Source organism: Protomyctophum bolini, assembly GCF_963924005.1.
Source record: "Protomyctophum bolini genome assembly, chromosome: 20".
NCBI classification, from domain to species: Eukaryota; Metazoa; Chordata; class Actinopteri; order Myctophiformes; family Myctophidae; genus Protomyctophum; species Protomyctophum bolini.
The window spans coordinates 7160315-7181320 of record NC_137881.1 but is presented as its reverse complement, the minus strand read 5'-3'; the positions used below and the strand labels follow the sequence as shown (position 1 = coordinate 7181320).

General features: G+C 42.1%; 3 protein-coding genes across 4 annotated transcripts in view; 1 reads left to right on the top strand and 2 right to left on the bottom strand.

Moving 5' to 3' along the window:
* Nucleotides 1-4961: 4961 nt before the first annotated feature.
* On the top strand, nucleotides 4962-5843 carry LOC308335935 (transmembrane protein 164-like; the record flags this gene model as incomplete). The annotated part of the gene is made up of 1 exon (XM_080793158.1): nucleotides 4962-5843. The coding sequence occupies one exon, from the start codon at nucleotides 4962-4964 to the stop codon at nucleotides 5841-5843; it is 882 nt and encodes a 293-aa protein (XP_080649284.1).
* Nucleotides 5844-9718: 3875 nt separating this feature from the next.
* Nucleotides 9719-19214, bottom strand: hemk2 (HemK methyltransferase 2, ETF1 glutamine and histone H4 lysine). Of its 2 annotated transcripts, XR_013966016.1 has the most exons (7): nucleotides 18961-19214; nucleotides 17499-17585; nucleotides 16244-16334; nucleotides 15300-15383; nucleotides 14309-14450; nucleotides 11277-12330; nucleotides 9719-9806 (listed from the first exon to the last, which is right to left on the bottom strand). XR_013966016.1 is itself a non-coding variant. In XM_080792536.1 (6 exons), exons 1-6 carry the CDS (start codon nucleotides 19116-19118, stop codon nucleotides 12158-12160), a joined length of 735 nt encoding a protein of 244 aa, XP_080648662.1. In that variant the 5' UTR covers nucleotides 19119-19214; the 3' UTR covers nucleotides 10677-12157. The 2 variants fall into 2 exon arrangements, 1 of the variants encoding a protein (XP_080648662.1); XM_080792536.1 differs by lacking the exon at nucleotides 9719-9806 and having other exon boundaries at nucleotides 10677-12330.
* A 1189-nt stretch (nucleotides 19215-20403) lies between these two features.
* Nucleotides 20404-21006, bottom strand: part of LOC308335934 (uncharacterized protein) — a gene marked incomplete at its 3' end in the record, with an annotated part of 6857 nt that continues 6254 nt past the window's right edge. Inside the window, exon 8 of the mRNA XM_080793157.1 lies at nucleotides 20404-20562. Within this exon, the coding sequence (XP_080649283.1) occupies nucleotides 20404-20562 (159 nt within the window). The remainder of the gene's footprint in view (nucleotides 20563-21006) is intronic.

Below are 21006 nucleotides of genomic sequence, written 5' to 3'. Positions count from 1 at the left end.
TTGTTCCGATCCATACAGGAATTAGAAGGTTAATACTTTATGCATTTGAGTGTGTATTTTATTTTTACTAGCAGACTAAAGTGAGCTGCCACTAGTGCTTCCTCTTTTCTTGCTCTGTCACAGAGCAAGAAAGGAGGAAGCACTGGCAGTCTGTGCACATCACCGAGCCGAGGAAGCCACTGAGCCAGACGCGTCGATCCCCTTTTAGTTTAGCCAACTTAGCGGATTTGAGGCTGAGAAGGAAAATGAAGAAGAATTAGGGTCTTATCTCTGGCGCCTGTCAACACGATTTGTCCCCAATTCACCAGAAAAAGTAGCTAGATTTCTCGCCAGAAGCTTTTCACTAATTCAGTAGCTAGGGGGGTCTGGAAAGAAGCTAAATATGGCGACAAATCCGCTAAGTTGGCAACACTGCATTTAGTCCATGAAGGAAGTGCGACCAGTATCTGGGACATGAGAGACACTTTGAAATACTAGAATATCTAAAAACTCATAATTATTACCCACATAAAAACCCCAGGAAAGTGTTTCTCGTCTCCCAAACATCATTAAAATAAGATCTGGAAGTGGCCTTTTTTAATGAATTAACAAGGAGTACATTGCAAGGAGAGGCCAACCCATTTTTTTTTTATATCAATAAAAAAAGACCTAAAGACGTCATCTATACATGTCCTACATGTACTGTAGTTAACTCTGTCTGTGGGTTTGATAACCAATCAAAAGTTTTAACTACAATAACTAAATTGAACATGTTCTATTTCCTGAAAAGTAGCCTGACAGATTTGGACTTGGCTTTGATATAAAATACGTGTATACGTATACAAAAAAGTGTTTATTCTCCACCCCCCTCCTGTGCCAGAATGTAAAAATATGTCTTTAATAATTGTGTATGCACGCTTATTACTCCTTTTTCTGCTCACAATGAGCCAAAATCCAGTGTTTTGAAGGCTATTATTCCCTCTTCTTACATCCGCGGAAGGAAAACAACTCATCGCCTAATGGTCTCCTATGAATACAATATCAGGGGGGCTACACCATAGATATTAAAAACATATAGATGCCTCATTGGCCGCTGCTGTTGAAACACGGGGAAGGTTGCCGTATATTAGATTAGTTGTTTTGTCGTTGATTTGTTTTAATTACTCGAGTCTCGAGGACTCGACTACTGCAACACTAGCTGTTGTTACACTGTGTGAACTGAACACTGGGGATGAAGTAGGGCATTGGTATAAAAAAATAATAAAAAAAGTTGAAATAAGAGGTTTCTGCCCGACAGCAAGGTAACAACAGTGTGCAGACTTATTATTTTCTTTCCATTTCTATCCATTAAGCTCACATTACAATGACAGAGAATGTTTTTATTATTCAGGTCAAAGTACGGGTCTCCACCATTATGTTTATCCCATTGAGGCCTAAAACTGTTCCTCGACGACCTTACAGGCGTATGCAAAGGCTAAACTAATGTAATTTAGATAGCATTTTACGTAGACATCAGCACTCAATAGTGTATGTATACTCATAGTCTCATTGTACAGATATTCTACTGTTAGACGGATGTTCTTAGCTTGCTTGATGACTATTTCTATGTATTTGATGTAATACCATGTGTTGTTCTTGCTTACTGTAAATCGCTCTGGATCAAGAGCTAAATGCCTAAATTGTAACGTTTTCATGTCAAGGACTCCCAATTATTCTGCGTTGGGCTGTGGACCGCCATCTGGACCTATTTTGTTCTGAAGGACCCCCAGAAGCAAAGAGTTTGGTAAAGACTTAACTAAGTATGTTAAAAATATATATATTTTTTGCTCATAAGATGGGACAAAGTGACGCACTATGAGTGTGTAGATCTGCTATTTTTGAATAGACAAAGTATAAAAGCCCACTTTGAGAACCAATAATGTGCTGTATAATATAATAGCTAGAAGCTAAAATGACACGGATGTCGTCCCGGTGTTAATGGGTTATTCAGCCACTGTTCAGTAAGAAATAACAAGACGTCACATTGGCTTGCTTATTCATATACCACATGCAACGTTGGCAATCACTGGTATTTATTTACATATAAATAAGCTCATCAATTTAAATTGGGGTGAAATCTCATCTTGTGCCAAGTTTATCAGCAATACAGTAATGCCCCATATTTCCAGTGCAACAAATATAGGCTATATATATATATATATATTTCTACTTTTCCCTGTTCATTCTACATCAGCGTGGAATTTACATGTTCATTTGAGAAAACCCACTACCACCCCAACAATACACTGGACAATCAATGTGCATTTCCATTGAGAATAAACAATCTTTCTGATTAACCAATGTTTTCATGACAATCAATGCTCATTAATGACAGCAGTAGCAACCTCTACAAATTCCCAATACATCACAGTATGATGCATTGCAAGCTTGTACCGTAGATCTACATTTAATATTTCCAAAAACGAAAAATAACCAGTTACTGTAGTTAACTCTGTCTGTGGGTTTGATAACCAATCAAAAGTTTTAACTGTCAATAACTAAATTGAATATATTCCATTTCCTGAAAAGTAGCCAGACAGATTTGGACTTGAAAGGTTTCAATCCGACGTTGATAATTTGCATTAACTTATAGCCAGTATAATCAAATTGTATCACTGACTCCAGAATGCAGTCTCCGGCATGTCATTACAGAATGTGCACAGGACTCAATACCCGAATATTATCACATTAAGACCTGCGGACGATTCTACAAATGTCTTCTCAATGAAACGGCTTTCTAAAATAAGTTGCTATATCAGTGGTGGTACAGTGCTCAAACATTTTCATGTCAACAACCCCCAAAACTATATGTATTTGGCCGCCAACGCCAAACCCAAACTCTAAATATTTTGTTCCAGGGACGCCCAGAAGCAAAGATTTGAGTAAAAAAATATTGACTACCGGTATATATATATTCAAAGATTTGCACACATTTTCACGATCTACAAGCTTACAGTGCGACACGAAGTGACACGCTATGAGCTTGTATATCTGCTATTTCTTTGAATAGCCAATGTATAAAATAATGGTTGAAATGACACGCATGCTTTCACGGTTTTAATGGCTTATTAATGTGAAATAAGTCGATGCGATCTTGATCTTTGAGCGGGTGGAATTCGGTGACAATCTATGGCACAACCCCACAATAATGTGAGCGACACAGTTCAGACACGCTAGGATGGCAGTCAATCTGCGACAGTGTGTCTGCCGACAGTGAGGTCAGCACAAATCCACTGCTGACGAGACTATAGCTCTGATTCCCGTTTTGACCTTCAGCCAGCCGTGGAAGTTGGAGGAAGAAATCTAATTATATGGTCGCTTATATTTAACCTTTATATTTCATCATCACTTGTAATGAAATCGATTCATGGATATATTAAGATAGCTAACGCCACGATATTAACATCCAAAGTTCAGAATCGATTTGTGTTTATTCTTTCATGTCATAAAGACTGACTGACTTTATCTTGCTGCACTGAACTTTTCATGGTCTATATTTAGACTCGTTTAGCACTAGAGCGGGTGCCCGTTGGGCCCTAGCTGGCCTACTTGGAACGATGTAAGTTGGAAATGCATGCCCAACCCAGTTATTATGTCTTTGTCTCTTATATGCCCATACTGTATGGAGTTATTTGTCAGGCATGCCCAAATATGGAGTCTATGCAGATGTCAGAACAATCATTGTGATGTCAGAACAGGCCAGCTCCATATATGGAGATATAGGGGTGGTCCGGTCCCGAGACCATGCTGCGATGCAACTCAATGTGAGCTTGTAGATCAGCTATTTGTAAATAGCCTTACACAACAGGGCTTAAATACAAATGTAAATAATTAAAGTAACTACAGTATTTACATAAATAAGTAAAAAAAGAGTAAAAAGCACGATATCTGCCTCCGATATAGAGGTTAGAAGTAAAACAAAAGTGGGAATACTCGACTAGTAAAGTAAAAGTAGGCCTACTCAAACAAGTGAGTTCCAGAACTGCCTGTGCGTATATACTGTAGGCGCATGCGTTCCAAATGTCCCAGAAATGCTTGATGAGAATATGGTGGGAGATTATTACGTAGCGTTTCCACCTACGCTGTGTATCACGATTAGAAACACAATCAACTGTATTATCTCTGCCAGCGGTTGTGGAGATGTTCTGTGTAAGTGTGTCCATGCGTGCGTTTCAGCTGATCTCAGACACAGCTGGACAGAAATGCGTCAAACTGTGCATGCACTCTCCCAGTTCCGGCCAGTTCAGGCCGAGGTTGTGAGCTGCTTCACCCCACCCCACCTCCTCCCACGGGGGTAGTGTTACCCCCGTGGGCCAGGCCAGGCCTTCATTTCCGGGCCTGTTGAGAACTCTAGTTTTCGGTGGTTGCCGGGCGCGGCTGCACTAATAACTTTGGGGGAGGCCGTCTAGAGTTTGAAACACAGGTATAAGTCAAAAGGGAGTCATCGAAAAGGAAGGAAGGATGGAGGGAGAACAGGTTCTAACATATATCCATATATGGAGATCTAAGGGATGACATAAGCCAAGGGATCTTAACTTTTTTTTTTTTTCCTATGACATCAGGGTCTGCACATCTCCATCCCTGATGATGTCACATGATGTCACGAGACCTGGGCACCATATATGGTGCCCGACACACACTGGTGCCCGTCACCTTTGGTCGCAAAACCGAAATGACGTCACTGTAACGACTCTAAACTGGTGTATTTCTAGAGAGCCCAAAAAGAGAACACTTCACATTCTTTCCACAGACAGGTACGGTAGGTGAGCTCAACACGCATACGTAGTGTTGTGGCATCAACGTACTAAAACCCCAGCTAAGTGACATGCCACCTGCTGCAAACATACATAAAAATAAGATAGCACATAATTTTGTCCGCCTCCCAGCCACACAACGGATCACAACATAGCAAAGATTGACCAAGTGAAAAACAGAAGAGCAGCATGCTGAGGAGCAAGTATAACATCCACAGTCTTTTAGACGTGGCGTACGGCGGCGTGGACCCGGCGTTCGCGGGGAACGGGGGACCGGAATGCGCCGCCTTCGTCGGTTCTCGACAACGCCTCTGGGAGACCGCGGTCCTGGTGGTCATCTCCGTCGTGGAGGTGGCCCTGGCGCTGAGGAACATCGACTTCTCCAAGGACTTAAAAGGGATTCGAAGGGGACGCGCGGGGTTCAGCCTGGCGAGGAACCTGCTGCTGGTCGCGCTGTGCCTGACCTTCGGAGTGGAGCTCGGGTTCAAGCTCGCGACCAGAACCATGATCTACGTCCTGAACCCGTGCCACATCATCACCATGACGCAGATCTTCCTGCTGGCGTGGCCGCCGGGCAAGGCGACGACGGCCGTCTTCAGGCTCCAGTTGCACATGCTGCACGGGCCCTTCCTGGCGCTCATCTTCCCCATGGTCAACACCCGCCTGCTGCCGTTCGAGACGGCGATCTACTACGTCCAGCACGTCATGCTCTACGTGGTGGCCGTCTACATGCTGAGGAATGGCAGCGCGTACAAGACGGAGCCGCTCCACGACATGTGGTGGGCTCTGCTGTCCACGGGCCTCTTCTTCCTGTACCACTTCGTGTTCCTGCAGCCCCTGGGCCTGGCCACCGAGGTCAACCTCAGCTGCATGCTGTGCCCGGCCCCGTCCGACCCGTTCTACGGCCCCATGTACCGGACGTGGGGCTCGCTGCCCATGACGCTGCTGATGCTGGTCCACGGCAAGGCGCTCACCGTCCTGGCGCGGCGTTCCGGTCCCTTCTGCAGAGACCTGTGGGATCACTTCCGACTGAAGGTCGACGGGGAGGAGGTCGACGGGAAGGTCGACTGAACGCTTTGTGGAGACGCACGAAGATGAAGCCTTTCACTTAACAGGCCTGACGGGAGGAGCCAGCAGTACGGGTCATTTGCATAAGTAGAGGGGTCAGCCATAAATTTGCATATACCTATGGGCGCTCGATGCTCAGCTACTGTAAGTGCACGAGCCCTTTGAAAAAAACATTTTGATTAGGGGGTAACGACCGTAACGGTGATCATTTTTCCCCCCGTGGCCTGTTCACTAATGACCTGTTTATTGAGGGGCGCTAGCCCCTCCTTTGCCCAGCTTTGTGTGTCTGTGTGTGCCACGGTTGATTTGATTGGCTGAGCACGGAATGTGATGATGCATGATGATAAGACTAGAGCTTCACACAAGTGTGATTTTTATTATTTTGTTTGTTTGTATTTGCTTGTGTGCACAAGCACTCAAAACTGGCCATTATTTTATTTATTTATCTTCACACAAGTGTGATAATTCTTTTCCTAAGCATCCTTTAAAACCCATTTTGGGCGGGAACCCCTTTTGGCGTTAGCATTATGTTATGCTTTAGCTATTGAAAAATAGCAGATCTACAAGCTCATAGCGCGCCACTCCGAGCTTGTAGGTCTGCTATTTTTTAAAAATCGAAGAACGACTGACATAGAAACACAACTTTTTCAGAAAACTGTCAGGATGTAGACATTTTTAGAATTTGATTTCAGGTCAAAAAATGGGTTAACACAGTCCGGGTTAGTTGAATACTTTTGAACGTTTACATATAGTTTAATACTTTTGCATTTGTTTATTTTCAGATGGCGACAGTCTGCCAAATATAAAAATCAATTTGGGGGTCCTTGACACACACACAAAAAAAAAGGTTTGAGAACCACTGGTTTAAACCATTACACTGAGCGACCATTAAGAGAGGAGAATATTGCTTCTGCTGGGAATGACGTGATGCATCATGGAAAGGACAAGGACGAAATTACATCAATTTACAGCGTTCGAGGTCATAGCAGGAAAAATGACCAGTATCTCACTTTATACCAAATGGTTTCCAAAGTGGAGGGCCATGGGATAGGGGGCGTGGACCCCCCCCCCCAGGCGGGGGAGAAGGTAACACTTCAACACAATGTGTTGTTTCCTTGTAGGTGCTTGCAGGTATGTTGATCCTCTGGTAAAAAACAATAAAAAAGTGACCACTTGTTACATCCTGCTGAACATTAGATGGCACACTGTCCTGTAGTGCCCCCATGTGGCAACAGGACTGCTCTGCACCCACTGTGTTGATGAACAGGGCCAGACGTGATTATATAGGCACCATGTTTCCACAAAAATTACTTTGGGTCTAGAGAACTGCTTCCGTTCTTTATTTATTTCTTACGATGGTGTGTATCAGCATCTCTGCATCTTCCAACCTGAATAGTGACACACTCACTTTGGTTCCCACTTCAGGGCAAGAAGAAGTCTATTTTTGGTTCCAAATCCGAACCAACTTTTAGGGGAATTAGGCGGGGGGGGAAAGAACGTAACCAGTTCAACCCCGGGGGGAAAGGGGCCACACAAGACCCAGAGTGGAGAGATCACACTAAAGAAGAAATCATCTCATTCCGGCAAATCACAATTTTTGTCCTCACTTTTGTCTTCAATTTTTGTGTTTACACAAACACAAAAAAACTGGCTATTCAATGTCAATGCCACTCAATGTTTGTGTTAGGACAATGTTTGTGTTTACACAAACCCTCACAGCTGTACATAGGAGGGGCCCTAAAAAAAAATTAAGGTTTGCAGCTACTAAAATACCTGCATTAGAATGAAGACAACTAGCTCCATTCTATCTGCACGTTACTGTGGGAGGGGTGGGGCAATGGAGAACAGGGGCCATCTATGAAACAATCCAAGGCCAACATGTATGTTGGGACAGGATTATAGGATGATTCATGGGACACGTGTTTCGGGCTGGATTTCTCCTTTAAGCAGGGAGCCCGTGGCATGGGATGCTGCTCCAAACCCGATAACGAGCTTATTGAATACACGCCATCAATAAGCTCTGGGCTTATCAAGCCCGTTATCAAGCATATTTATATAGTGGCCCACGCAGTCATTGTTTAAACAACAACAAGAGGCAATCGATAACTAAATCGAATCACCCATGCTGGCACAGACAAAGTGTATTGATAGCTGCCAACCCTGCAGCGCTGCCCGGGTAAACACATTTACTGGTAACCAGTTAACAGTTTATTACAATAACATTTTCCAAAAGTAAAAAAGGTCAGTTGCCTTCCGTCTGCTAGACAAGTACTGAAATTAAGAGTTTGAAGGCCCAGTAGTAAAATGTAGTGCAAGTGATATTTGTTTTTGTTAAATCAATATGCACTGTCTGTTTATAAAGGGCTTGACAGGCAAATACTTTTAACATTTGTCATCTTCAATGAATTTGTAGATGGTGGTCAGTCACTCACAACTGGCCAAAAAAGAAAGGTTCTGGTTCTATTCAGAATTTGTTGCCTCACACCTTTCCACAAAATAATAAGAAATACCGAATGGGTGGGTGGGTGTGTGTGTGTGTGTGTGTGTGTGTGTGTGTGTGTGTGTGTGTGTGTGTGTGTGTGTGTGTGTGTGTGTGTGTGTGTGTGTGCGTGTGTCTCTCGCTGCTCAACAGTGCAACCCAGCGGTATTGCCGTGGTACTTCCGTGCTCATACATATACACAAACAGACCCATACACAATTACACACAGTCACACATAGGAGTGGCTAGCACCACTCAAAAAGCTCAACTATAGTGTGGTCGATGAAGCCTGGCTCGATAAAATGCTCATTATCAACACAACTTAATGACCTCCATCACTACTTATACCCTCTCTCTCTCTCTCTCTCTCTCTCTCCACCAGTGCTATTGACGACATTCAGACCGTGGACATCTGGCCAGCAAGGTGCTAACTATGTGCAACCTCTCATTGACAGCACATTCATCCAAACAGAAAAGTCCTATCTGATGGTATTAAACAATGTCAAACTCACCAACATTGCAGCTGTACGAAAAGCTTGAATTATTCTCTTACTATCTGCAAAGTGTTTTCATAAAAATCCACCGTAGAGATGTTATGAGCTACTTCCTGTCAAGCCATTCCTTGTAGATGATTATTTTTCTAAGTGTCAAGAGTTTGGAAGCGGTCGTTATCAGTAAAGCAACGACTGCTGCCTCCTGCATTATTAACAGCCCATTCATCCAAACTGAAAAGTCCTATCTGATGGTATTAACTATTTGATGGTATTAAACAATGTCAAACTCACCAACATTGCAGCTGTATTGAAAAGCTTGAATTATCCTCTTACTATCTGCAAAGTGTTTGTTTCATAAAAATCCACCGTAGACATGTTATGAGATACTTCCTGTCAAGACATTCCTTGTAGATTTATAAGTGTCAGAGTTTGGAAGCGGTCGTTATCAGTAAAGAAAACTCCTGCATTACAGTATGTGCAAATTCAAAACAGGCAGCATGGGCTGTTGAGTGTGATGGTCACAAATGAAAGGCCCGGCCCTACCTGGGCCCTCGTCAAACCGTGTACACTATGTGCCCGAGGTCGCTTTTCGCCCCCAGGCATCTTACTGGTTATTTTACAGCAGTGTTTGACAACACATTTTGATTTGGTTTTAGTCCGTCTTTTGAATAAAATCTCATTTAGTTTTGGTCACATTTTTGTCAACTTAAATAATGTAGTGTTTGTCTAGTTTTAGTTGTCTAAATATCATAAGATTTTAGTCGACTAAAATTTATTTTGGCAGGCCTAGTAGATGGCTCCGTAATGGCTGATTTTACACATGGTCTCATGCTGAAAAAAAGGTTAGTTACGCTATATGTAAATCTCGTACCTGTATCCGCAGCCTGGGAGGGAAGGGGGGTTGGGGGGGTGCTGCCGTCCGACAGATCCACAAAGAGGTCAGCAGCTCCAAGACCCACGTGGACACTTGGAATGATTAGCTCGCTGGGAGCCTGGTGAGCTAGTGGGCACGCACGCAGAAAAAGCACATACACACGCACACAGCCTTTATGACAGTGATTTTCAACCTTTTCATTTCAAGGATCCCCAGTTTGACATGCATTAGTCAACGACGGACCCACATTTGATTAAACATGTTTTAATCTTTGGGACCCCAATCTACACTGTAAACTTATGTCCTCGGTGTTCTAAAATATCTAAAACCACAAAAAGACCCCAGCAAAGTGTTCTAAATCATTAATATTCTTTTTGGCAGGGAGAAATGGAATATGGTGACTCTCGTCTTCATCAACACATCTGTGCTTTGACAGCAAAGCAATAGGATGTAAGCATACATAGACCACTGTATTCTGGAAGGAAAACAAGGAACTATTCAATTTCCCAGTGAGTATTGAATGTATATATTTGTTAAATTCAATAAAATAGACTCTAGAAGTGTGAAATGTGAATGCAAAGTTGCATTATATGGGACTGTTTTAGGTTATGTTTCATTTTGGACACAAGGTGGCAGTGTTCACCATTTGTTGGCTTACAGGCATGCAGAATGTTAGCATTTCTTTTTCCTTGAGCAAATAATGATTATGTATTTAGTTTGAGGTCACTATCAACACAATACAATAGTGTTTTGTTAATCTCTTGCTAATAAAAATAGAGGACCACTATTCTTGAAAAGGACTATGACGTGAAAAGTATTGGAGCACTTATTATAAAATATTTTATTGGGTTAAATATGTTTCACCCATGATCAGTGTGGTTCAGTACATTCCTGTCTTACGTATCACAAGGTTCAAGCTCGCATTTAAACTATCAAAAATACAGTATATTGTCACGGTTATGCAGAACACCCTCATCTCCATATTTCAACTTTATAGGATTTAATATTTTATGAACTAAATTTTAGTTCATAAAATAACACCCTATACTTTGTGGTGTGACACTATGTCACACTGTTGTAGTGAAAATTACAATTTGTGTAAAATAAAACAAATGCATCACAGTAAACAGTATGTATTATGTAATATCTAATCTAACAAACATCTAAACATGGAGACAACTTTCACAGAGACAGAAACATTCTTCAAAATAAGACTAAAGCACTCTGCTAGAGGTCGCAGCCAGTGCTCACATTTATTTTTGCCAGTCCGTGTAAACAAATTAATGCTAATGAAAAAGGAATGATTACCCAATGGTCGCAAAGTCCTCTATATGAATTGAAACATTCTTTCATTTTGAGTAATGTTACTTGTTACTTATAAGTAAGCAAGTTGTGGGCTTGTAGATCGAATATTAAAGACATTACACAACTTTAATAATGTATTATTATTTTTTGTTACATGCCAGGTTTTAAAGGACCAATTCACTAATGATCATGATAAAATAGCAAAATAAAATCTACTCCGTCTGTGTCATAATTATAATCCTCCAGATGCCTTTGACAAGATTTACGACTGGACATCACTGACCTCCTCTCAGAACGCCCCCAGCAGTGCACGCAGTGTGGGCAGCTGGCCTACCAAGCTCCCTACAGACAAGGATAAGAACAGGGAGACGGAGGTTGAATTGTGTTTTTAAACACATTTGGGGGCGGAACCCCTTTTGGTGTTTTAAGCATTTTATACTTTAGCTCTTGAAAAATAGCAGATCTACAAGTTCGTAGCGTGGCACAGAGTGCTGCGCTACAAGCTTGTAGGTCTGCTATTTTTGAAAAATCGTGAAAATGTGCCGCAAATCTTTCAATATATTTCACAGTGAACGTTTTTAACTCAAATCTTTGCTTCCAGGGTGTCACTGGAACTACATATTTTCAGATGGAGGTCGGCGGCCAAATACATATAATTTTTGGGGTCCTTGACATGAAATATTATTGAGCACCACTGATATAGAAACATAGGTATTTCAGAAAACTGTCAGGATTTAGAAGACTTTTTTTTTTTTTTCGACGTCAGGCCTAAATGGGTTAAGGTGAAGGAAGGTTCCTGAAGGTTTAGAGGCAGAGAGAATGGACATTGGCAGTACCAGTGCTCCACACTCGTCCCACGGTCCTGGGTGTCCACTCTGTGGTTGAGGTGTCATTGGCTACTGGGAAATACCCGCTGGGTTGGCACTTTGCCTGATCGGGAAGAAACCATAGCTGGACCTAGAGCTGGAGGACAACATTGGGGTTGGAAGAGCTCTCTTTATCAAGCTGCTCTCCTGCTGCCCGGACGGACACGTGCATTCAGAGTCAGAGTCAGCCAATTGCGAAAGAGAGAGAAAACAGAGTGAAGGAAAGCCAGATAATCCCGTCGCTCCACAAACAACCGATCCGAGTTATTGAGGTTCTGATTGGTCAAATGAAAACTAGTCAGGGCTCTGTGGGTTGCCGGTTGAGTTCATGGCGAGGTACAGTGTTTGCTCCGGTCAGGGCTGTGTGGGTTCTGTGGAAGCGCAGGACAGACAGTCTCTCGTTGCGAGCTCTCCTAGACAAACATGAGACACCCGTGAGCCCAGACTTCTCCAGCAGAGAGACGATCTCCTCTGGTGAAAGAAAGAAGACCAACACTTTACAACCTCCCGTACACGCAGTAGTCACTGTGCTGCATGATTCAATTCTATTAACACCTTGTGGCCAAAAGTGGTAGCGCTTGGGTGCACGCACGGGACGCACTTTCGTTTTCTCGCTAGCTTAAATGCATGTAGCATGCGATGCACCGTGAAATCTGAAATGAGCTCGATTTGATTAACACCGCGGACAGCGCCGTAGTTTACGAGAAAGCAGTGTCTAAAGACCGTGGCTAAAACAGCGTCTAAAGACCGTGGCTAAAACAGAAGCTAATGGATGTGCGTGCGCAAAAGAAGTGCAGGCGGGGCCCTAGCAACCAGGCCTAGCAACCAGAGCGATTCCAAAAATGGAAAACTGCATATTTTAGTCCTGACACCATCTTCATGACAAAAAGTCATCATGAAAATGTGGTTTCATACTTCCTTCCTGGATTACATTTCTAGGATTATATGTTGTCTCAGTAAAACAGCCCACCTGGGGTGTCTCCCCTCCACAAGTGCACCAAAGCATTATGGTCATTGTAGGAATTCAACAATCCAGTCAAACACACAGACTTCTTTATTTTTCAAAATGTGCAAAAGGTCCAGAGGGCAATTCTACAAATGCCTTCTAAATCAGTAGTTCTCGCACTTTCAAGATAAAAAAAAAATATATATATATATATATATATATATATACACACACTAGTGCTGTCAGAACGAATTTCATAATATGAAAGAAATTCGAATATTAAAAAATATATATATATTCGAAAGCTAAAATTGCCATTCGAATGGAGCTTTTATCATTTATTAATTCTATTTAATATATTTATTTTGTTTTATGTTATTTTATCCGCTCACTAAATGTATTGAGTAACGAATCTACCGCTGTGAAATCTCCACGGCCGCTTCCACTGCATGTGAAAAGGTGCACGTCCGGTCACGTCGCAGAAGAGGTCAATGATTGGCTAACGTAGGGCCAGATTTCAGGGTAAGCCAATCAGAGACAGTCTACAGGGTGGGCGGGCTTACTGGCTGTAACTCTTTTAATCACAGACACACAAACCCTTGTAACACATGCATAGATACGTCTAGTATACTACACAGACAGAAATCGCCGGTAGAACGAAAATCATAATACAGTCTCATGACACAACTTTATTGCACATCTGTGCTTGCCTTTCATCCACGCTTCTATAGCCTTTTAAATCTCATTTCCCATCCACGGGCACAAGCAAAGTGGTATCAGCATCTTCCACCCGATCTGTTGTTTCTGACGAGGGTAGCAACTAGTTAGCATGGGAGCTAACATTAGTTTAACGCCAAGGAGTCCTCCTTAATAACACTATGGTACACGGGAGGCGGCCTTTTTTCCGACAGCATTCTAGCAGACGGGGCAACGGTCCGCTCCGCAGCGGGGGGACAATGCTGCGTTTACACGGGCAGACACAGACGAATGCTAATATCATTTGGAGCAGCTACTGTACACGTCTGTTTGCATCAACATGTTGCTGGCTTCACAATGAATGATAGACTTTATCGTTGCGTCTGCCCGTGTGTAATGGTCAGGGTTTCAATGTCCACAGCAGGCAGACCTGTCAAAAACCTTGCACTTCCCAAAACTCACAAGACATGCCAGCCACGTGTATTATTATAGGCTAAATATGAGCTAAAATAAACAATGTAAATATTCGAATATATTCGAAAATTACAAATAATGAAGCAATGAAATTCGAATTGGATTATAGAGGTGAACTGACAGCCCTAACACACACACATACACAAAGGTAAAAAAGCAATGTACAAGCTTGCAGCACAAATATATATTTATATATATTTTTTCACCCCAGTGAAATTATTTTGGGGGGTCCCCAGTTCAAATAAGATTTTTATTATTATTTATTTGGGGGGGAGGGGGGAGACACCCTTGCTAGAGGACAGGAGGGGAACAGGCCACATGGCCAACACTCACCTGGATCATTCTCTGCTATGGTGACGAGGTAGAACATGCCCCGATTGGACAGCAGCTGAGGTACCATGGGTAGAAACCTGTCGGTCACCTCTCGACCCCGCCTCCCGCCGGCCCAGGAGGCCTCTATGCCTTTACTGCTGACCTGAAAACATGAGCAGAATGGAGAGGTCACCCCTCAGCTATACAGTATCTGAGAGGAATACTGTATGGGGAGGGGAGCCCTCCCCTACTGCCTGGGCGGGGCTTTCTTTTGACATGAGTTGGGCGCTGTCATGTTATTCTAATACAGACCAGAATGCCCCATCTCAGCACCAGCCTCAGTGGCGTGCCTCGCTAATCAATAGACTCCCATCCCACACCTCCTGGTATCGAATGAGTATCTATATGATTCTATATCGAACGCCACTTGCGCCACTATTTTTGTGCCAACCGCAAACAACTTTCTTTTGCTGATAAAGTAAAGTTTTAGCCGGAGACCGAGTCTGACATACATGGCCGGTTAAGACTCACCGTGGCTTCCCTGTGAGGTATAGGGATAGGGTTAGTAATGTCCGACAGTTTATTTATCACACTGTATTTCTATCAGAAATCCCGTATATTTACGTTATATGGTCTTTGTAGTATAGCATACATTTTATATAACAGGACAGCTAGAGTTGCTGACTCGACTAAAACTATGACGAAAAATGTCATAGTCATGCTTGTAGATCGGCTATTTTCAGCATGAAACCAAGTCTAAACGACGCCTTCAATGACGTCTTCAAGGCCCGCCAAAACACATATTAGTCGACAAAAATCAACTGTAGATTTAGTCGACAAAGATCGCATGTCATTTAGTCGACTAAAACTAGACTAATACCAAAACATTTCGGGTGACTGAAATGTGACTGAAACCAAATGTAGTGTTACTCAAAAAGACCACGAATATAACAAAACAAAAAAAACATTTAAGTTTGCCGTCAAAATCAACGACCGGTTGCCCAATGCCGACCTCTTCCGATGGCGTGACCACGTAGGGAGGGTTGAACAACAGAACGTCCACCTGTCCACTCAGCCTGGGCAGGAGACTCTCCACCTGCAGTAACAGAACAATCAGTGACCCATTGCTCCACTCAGCCTGACTCTAGTCTCCACCTGCAGTAACAGAACAATCAGTGACCCGTTGCTCTACTCAGCCTGGGTTTATAACTATTTCAAAAAAATTGAAGATGAACAGAAAATAAAAATACAAAAACAAGACAAAAAGTAAACACAGTACAGTACAAAACAATACAGAAAAAACACAATACAAACGATACAATAAATTCATTGGTAATTAGTAAAGATTTTTTCGTTCATCTTCTATTTTTGAATAAGGTATATAAACATTGAGTCAGCAAAAAAATAAAAATAATAATCATCCTTCTAATTTTATATTAATATGTCCCTATACATACATGCATGTCACAAGTCTTGGCCTGATTCCTTGGCCAGTTTTAGTTGGGGTTTTTTTCCACACACCATTATAATGTTTTTAGTTTGATCATATGATCACACATCTATTTTTGAAAGGCCCAATTTCTGAATGTCAAGTCTCCAGGTTTTCTTCAGAATATGTACGACACTGATTTATGGCACACTGGGAGTTCACTAGCAGCACCAGTGGTTCTCAATCTCAAATGCATTATTCGCCAGGAGCCCAATAACTCTGAGAGTGTACAAACGTCACTTTGAACACTCTCTGAGTTACAGACCTGACCGTTATGGTCATTCAGGGCCATCTCTTTATGCCTTTCTGGTAATCTTATTGTCTCATTTTGTATGTCTGTGGCATTTTTTCTTTTTACAAAAATGTCAGCAAGTCAGCATGGCGTTGACTCCTGTAATGGCATCAAAGTGCCTGTGTGTGTGTGTGTGTGTGTGTGTGAGAGTACAGTATATATATGCATGCATTACCAGGTCTGTAATAACGGGCTGCAGAGGGACGTGGTTACAGCAAGCCGTCCTCTCTGTGCACTGTGCTGCAGCCGGGTTCAGGTCAGTGCATCTGCAGGAACACAGACAGGCCAGGGACTTGAGACCACCTCCACACGAGAACGGTCGCCAGAGAAAACGCTAAAGTCCCGTTGCGTTCGCATTTTTATTGACCCTTTACACGAGAACGCACACTTTATGAAAACGCTATAATGTCGCTATAGGTGGCGGTAACGGACTGCCAGATAGACCAGTCACCCACATACAAGAAGAAGAACCAGGTAGCTCCCCCCTTCACGTTTTGAATGACGCTTCCAGACCACAACAGAGTTGTGGCCGACTATGCCTGCTTTCTACTAAACGCATCGAGTGACACAGGCTGACAGTCAGCCCAGAGGCATGCAGGCAGAGCACGCCACGGGATGGTTATATTAAATATACTGTATATGGTACATTAGGCTATCAGCGCCATACCAGGCCATTAGCCAATAAGATTATGCAAATTGCTTAACATATGCAAGTTAGCATCCGGCAGTTTCTACATGCTGGGGACCCAGCATGTAGGGCTCTATGGGCTGGCAACTTAGAGTATACTCTAAGGCTGGCAAGTAGACTAATAGCCGCCATCTTGGAAATATGCAAATTAGGGTTCCAGACACACCCAATCGTAATGATAAGCATTCCAACATGTTTGAAATGTTCAGAAAACATGAAATAGAAACCAAGTTTGCATTTGTAGCTCATCTTGTTGAAATGTTACAGACAAAAACGTTTTCGATGGCGGGCGGCGGCCATTTGGGTTTGGCCGCTATGGCAAACCTGAAGGTTGCCGGCACCCTAGCTAAATCAGTGGAGCATGCCCTGGGCGACATCTGGGCCAAATTTGGTGCTTTTAAAGACTGATTAGCGCGAAAATATGCCTAAGGCCTGGGACTGAGCCTGAAATATTGTCCATAATATATGTGATTATAGTCATTAAAGCTAATTATGCCAATTATGAAAATTGCTCAACATATGCAAGTTAGCATCCAGCAGTTTCTACATGCTGGGGAGGACCCATACTAAACATTTCTAACATAAAACGTTGGTGACGGTGTACTCAACATGTCCGGGTTCACAATGGGGCTCTATGGGCTAGCACTATATTGTTACTTTTACTTAAGTAAATACAAAATCAAAAAAAGTACTTCCACCACTGTACGGTACATCTCTTGAAGGCTGCATTGATATAACTCACAGGTATAATGCCGAAGAGCCCACCACCGAGGCTAGGAAGGCAGACACGACTCCCGATCCGCTACCCACCTCCACACACACAGACGGCCTGGGAAAGAAGACACATTGAATGTAAAACATCACAATTTTAACCCGATAGCCTCGAGACAGGCAAACACAACAAGACCTTCTTCTTTCACCGCATTCTACTGCAAACTGTCAAATAATTGTGAGTGAGTGAGCGAGCAGTGGTTCTCAAAGTGAGGGTCCTTGGGAGGGTTTTTCAAGGGGTCCCACCCGGTCCCTCAGTTAAAATGATTGATAGTTTGGAACCAAATGGACCCTTGCAGATCTGTAACTCAGACATATATAATGACAAATGCAGTGCACTCTCAAGACTAAAGTCATGGCCATGGGTGTCCATAAATGCATCTGCCTACCAAACTGCAGTGGGGGTGGGGGGGGGGGGTGCCTTAAAATTACAACGTTTGAGAGAATGACTGATCTGTTGTACAGCAGTGGTTTTTCAACCATTTTAATATCAAGGCCCATTATTTATTGTGCATTTCCACAGGACCAATATTTGATGACATTCATAGCCTCTCAGTCCCAAAGAATATTGTTATTGTGCAATTTCAATTCTACATTCTCTAATTGTGTAGACTTTTTGTAAATTAAGTAATGCAGATGCAACTGCATTACAATTTTGCAACTTTTGAGTGCAAAATGAAACCAAATTGAACAATATCCTAAAATGAAACCAAATTGAACAATACCCTTAAACATTGCAGATGTTTAACAATAATGTTAACTCTTGAGAGTGTAAAATGAAACAAAGTGGGCCCAAAATCAAAGATCTAAAAGTCATAAAGGGTCCACTCCACTTGGTTACCAACTCAACTCTCCATCATTTAGCTGGAGACCACCTGGAGCCCCCTCAAGGACCACAGGTTGAATGCCACCCTTTTCCCCCTCACTGTATGTTTTATTTTCCCATGTTACCTCCTTTATGATGATTTCCTGTTTTTTAGAAGTGTATATTTGTATGTCTCTAAATGGTATGATGAATTGAACAAGGTGGACCCTCTTGTAAATAAGTGTAGTGCTTCATTGGGTCGTCCACTCACAGTTTTGATTGATTGATTGATTGAAATATTTATTAACAGTTTGCAGAATTACAGTACATTTCCAGCACAACTCAATACAAAGACTGTTAACTGTGAGTGGACGACCCAATTAAGCATTAAACTTGTTTACAAGAGGTCCACCTTGTTCATTTCATCAAAACATTAGAGACGTACAAATAACACACTTCTATATGGCCAAAGAACAGAACAGGAATTCATCATAAAGGAGGTAAAAAAGGGAAAAGAAACATATACAGTGAGGGGGAAAGGCGGTGGGGGGGGGGGTAACAGTTTTTGTATTGAGTTGTGCTTGAAATGTACTGTAATTCAACAAACGAAAACAATACTCTTGCTTACCGTAACTGTTGTAGAGTGCGCGCATCTCGCTCCAGGGCGTCGATCAGGAGGAAGGAGTCCTCGGCGGGCTCGTAAACCTCCTCAAAGTCCCCACGACCCGCGTGGGAGTACAGCGGCGTGGGATAACCACTGGCTAAACCAGTAAAACCACCCGACATGTCGTCAACTATAATAACACGTTGTTTACAACAATAATAAGCCAACACATGGAACAGTAGTCAGTGCTAATGTTGTGTTGTTGTTTCTGTCCGTGTTGTTCCGTCGCGTTGTGTTGCGTCAACGACGACACCCGTCGCAAGTTGATGACTAAATAACGCTTGACAGTTTTAAGACTATCATCAAAATATTTACTTTGCTGCCATCTCCTGGCCACACATGATTACTACAATTACTAATACTATGCAACATGGCATGTAGAACTGTTTCTCTGCATTGCATGGTAAGATGGTATAAACTAACACTGGTTTATTTCAAACTGGAAATAAGAAATGAAAGTACAAAAAATGAGGAGATTAATGTTGTAATGTAAGCAGGAGACCACAAGGGGAGGTTATGGAAATTCCCAGAAAGGTGTTATTTCACTGCTGTTGTTTTTCATATGTTTCTCCTTTATTATAGTGTTTTAATATTTGTTGATGACATACATGTATTATTGCGTTATTCTTTTATGCTATGTAGCCTTATTGACTGAATGTATCTCGTGCCGTTTGCACTTATGACAAATAAGCTATTAAATTAATTAATTCAATTAATCCATATTGTATTGTATACCACGTATTACACATTGAGCTGTAAAATGTGGATAATGTTATAATGTAAGATGTCTGTGGTGATGATGTGAGAGGAGTTTTACTAACAATAATAATAATAATAATAAAATAAATAATAATAATATAATGTGTACAGAGACATGCTCAATTATCTGATGGCGCAGATATGCAACTAGTTCAAGGTTGTGTGGAACCTAAAAATCTAGCCACGACTATAGGAACTCCAATCGGTATGCTGCAGTGCAATTCTTATAAACGTGCACAACGTACTATCAATAGAACGCCATAGCTCATAGACAGCAGAACTGCACATCAAATAATAATCATAATCATAGTCATAATGTGATAATAATAAACTTTATTTGTATAGCACCTTTCATGACATGAAATGCAGCTCAAAGTGTTTACAGAGCATTAAAGAAAACTGAAAAACAGAAGCATAAAACATTAAAGTAATGGCAAAAAAACACCAGTGTACATCATGCGCATTGGTATTTTGTAAAATAACATATTCAACCAATAGTTGAATTAATGTAACCCAAAGGGCTCGCATCTTGATGGACATTGAACCCATAACACTTAAATAAGAACTACATTGGATCCATTTAAAAAGTAATAGTTTTGGACCACAAGCTTTCCACTCCGACACAAATAATCCAGAAATGTACAGTACTTAAGTCGAAGGTAGGTTCTGTGGAGGTCCGAGGTCTGCGTCTTCAGAGTGGAAGTGGCGGTTCCATGGAGGTTCAGGCTCCACTGAACCAGTCTGTGACTCTGAAGGTCTGTCTTCCACCTCCCGGACCGCACCAAGTTCATCAAGGAGAGAGCACACCTGACGAGATAATTATTAGTATTAGTATTGGTATTAGTAGTAGACGTGCTGGGCCTCTAATTCTATAATTCAGTTGGAGTTGGAGACTCCCTTTGGCCGTGCGTCGACATCTTTGCCCTCCGGTGGCGCAGACCCAAATACTAACGATAAACGGTGACAGTGATTTGGTCTCCAATTCAGCCTGGGAAAGGCACGCGGACGAATCATATAGGCCTATATAAAATATATAATTAAAATATATAATAATAAAATATATATATATAACTTAATTTAGTTTTTTTCCTAAAACGGCTAGCTTGGTTCGGGAGTTCGGGAGTTGTACCAGATTTCCCAATAGTCAGCAGTGCGCGTCCGTCCCCTCCCGACGTACATCATACAATTTAATTTAGTATGTTATTTAGAATCTGTACGGATTTGTATGGTTTTATATTAGTTCATACATAT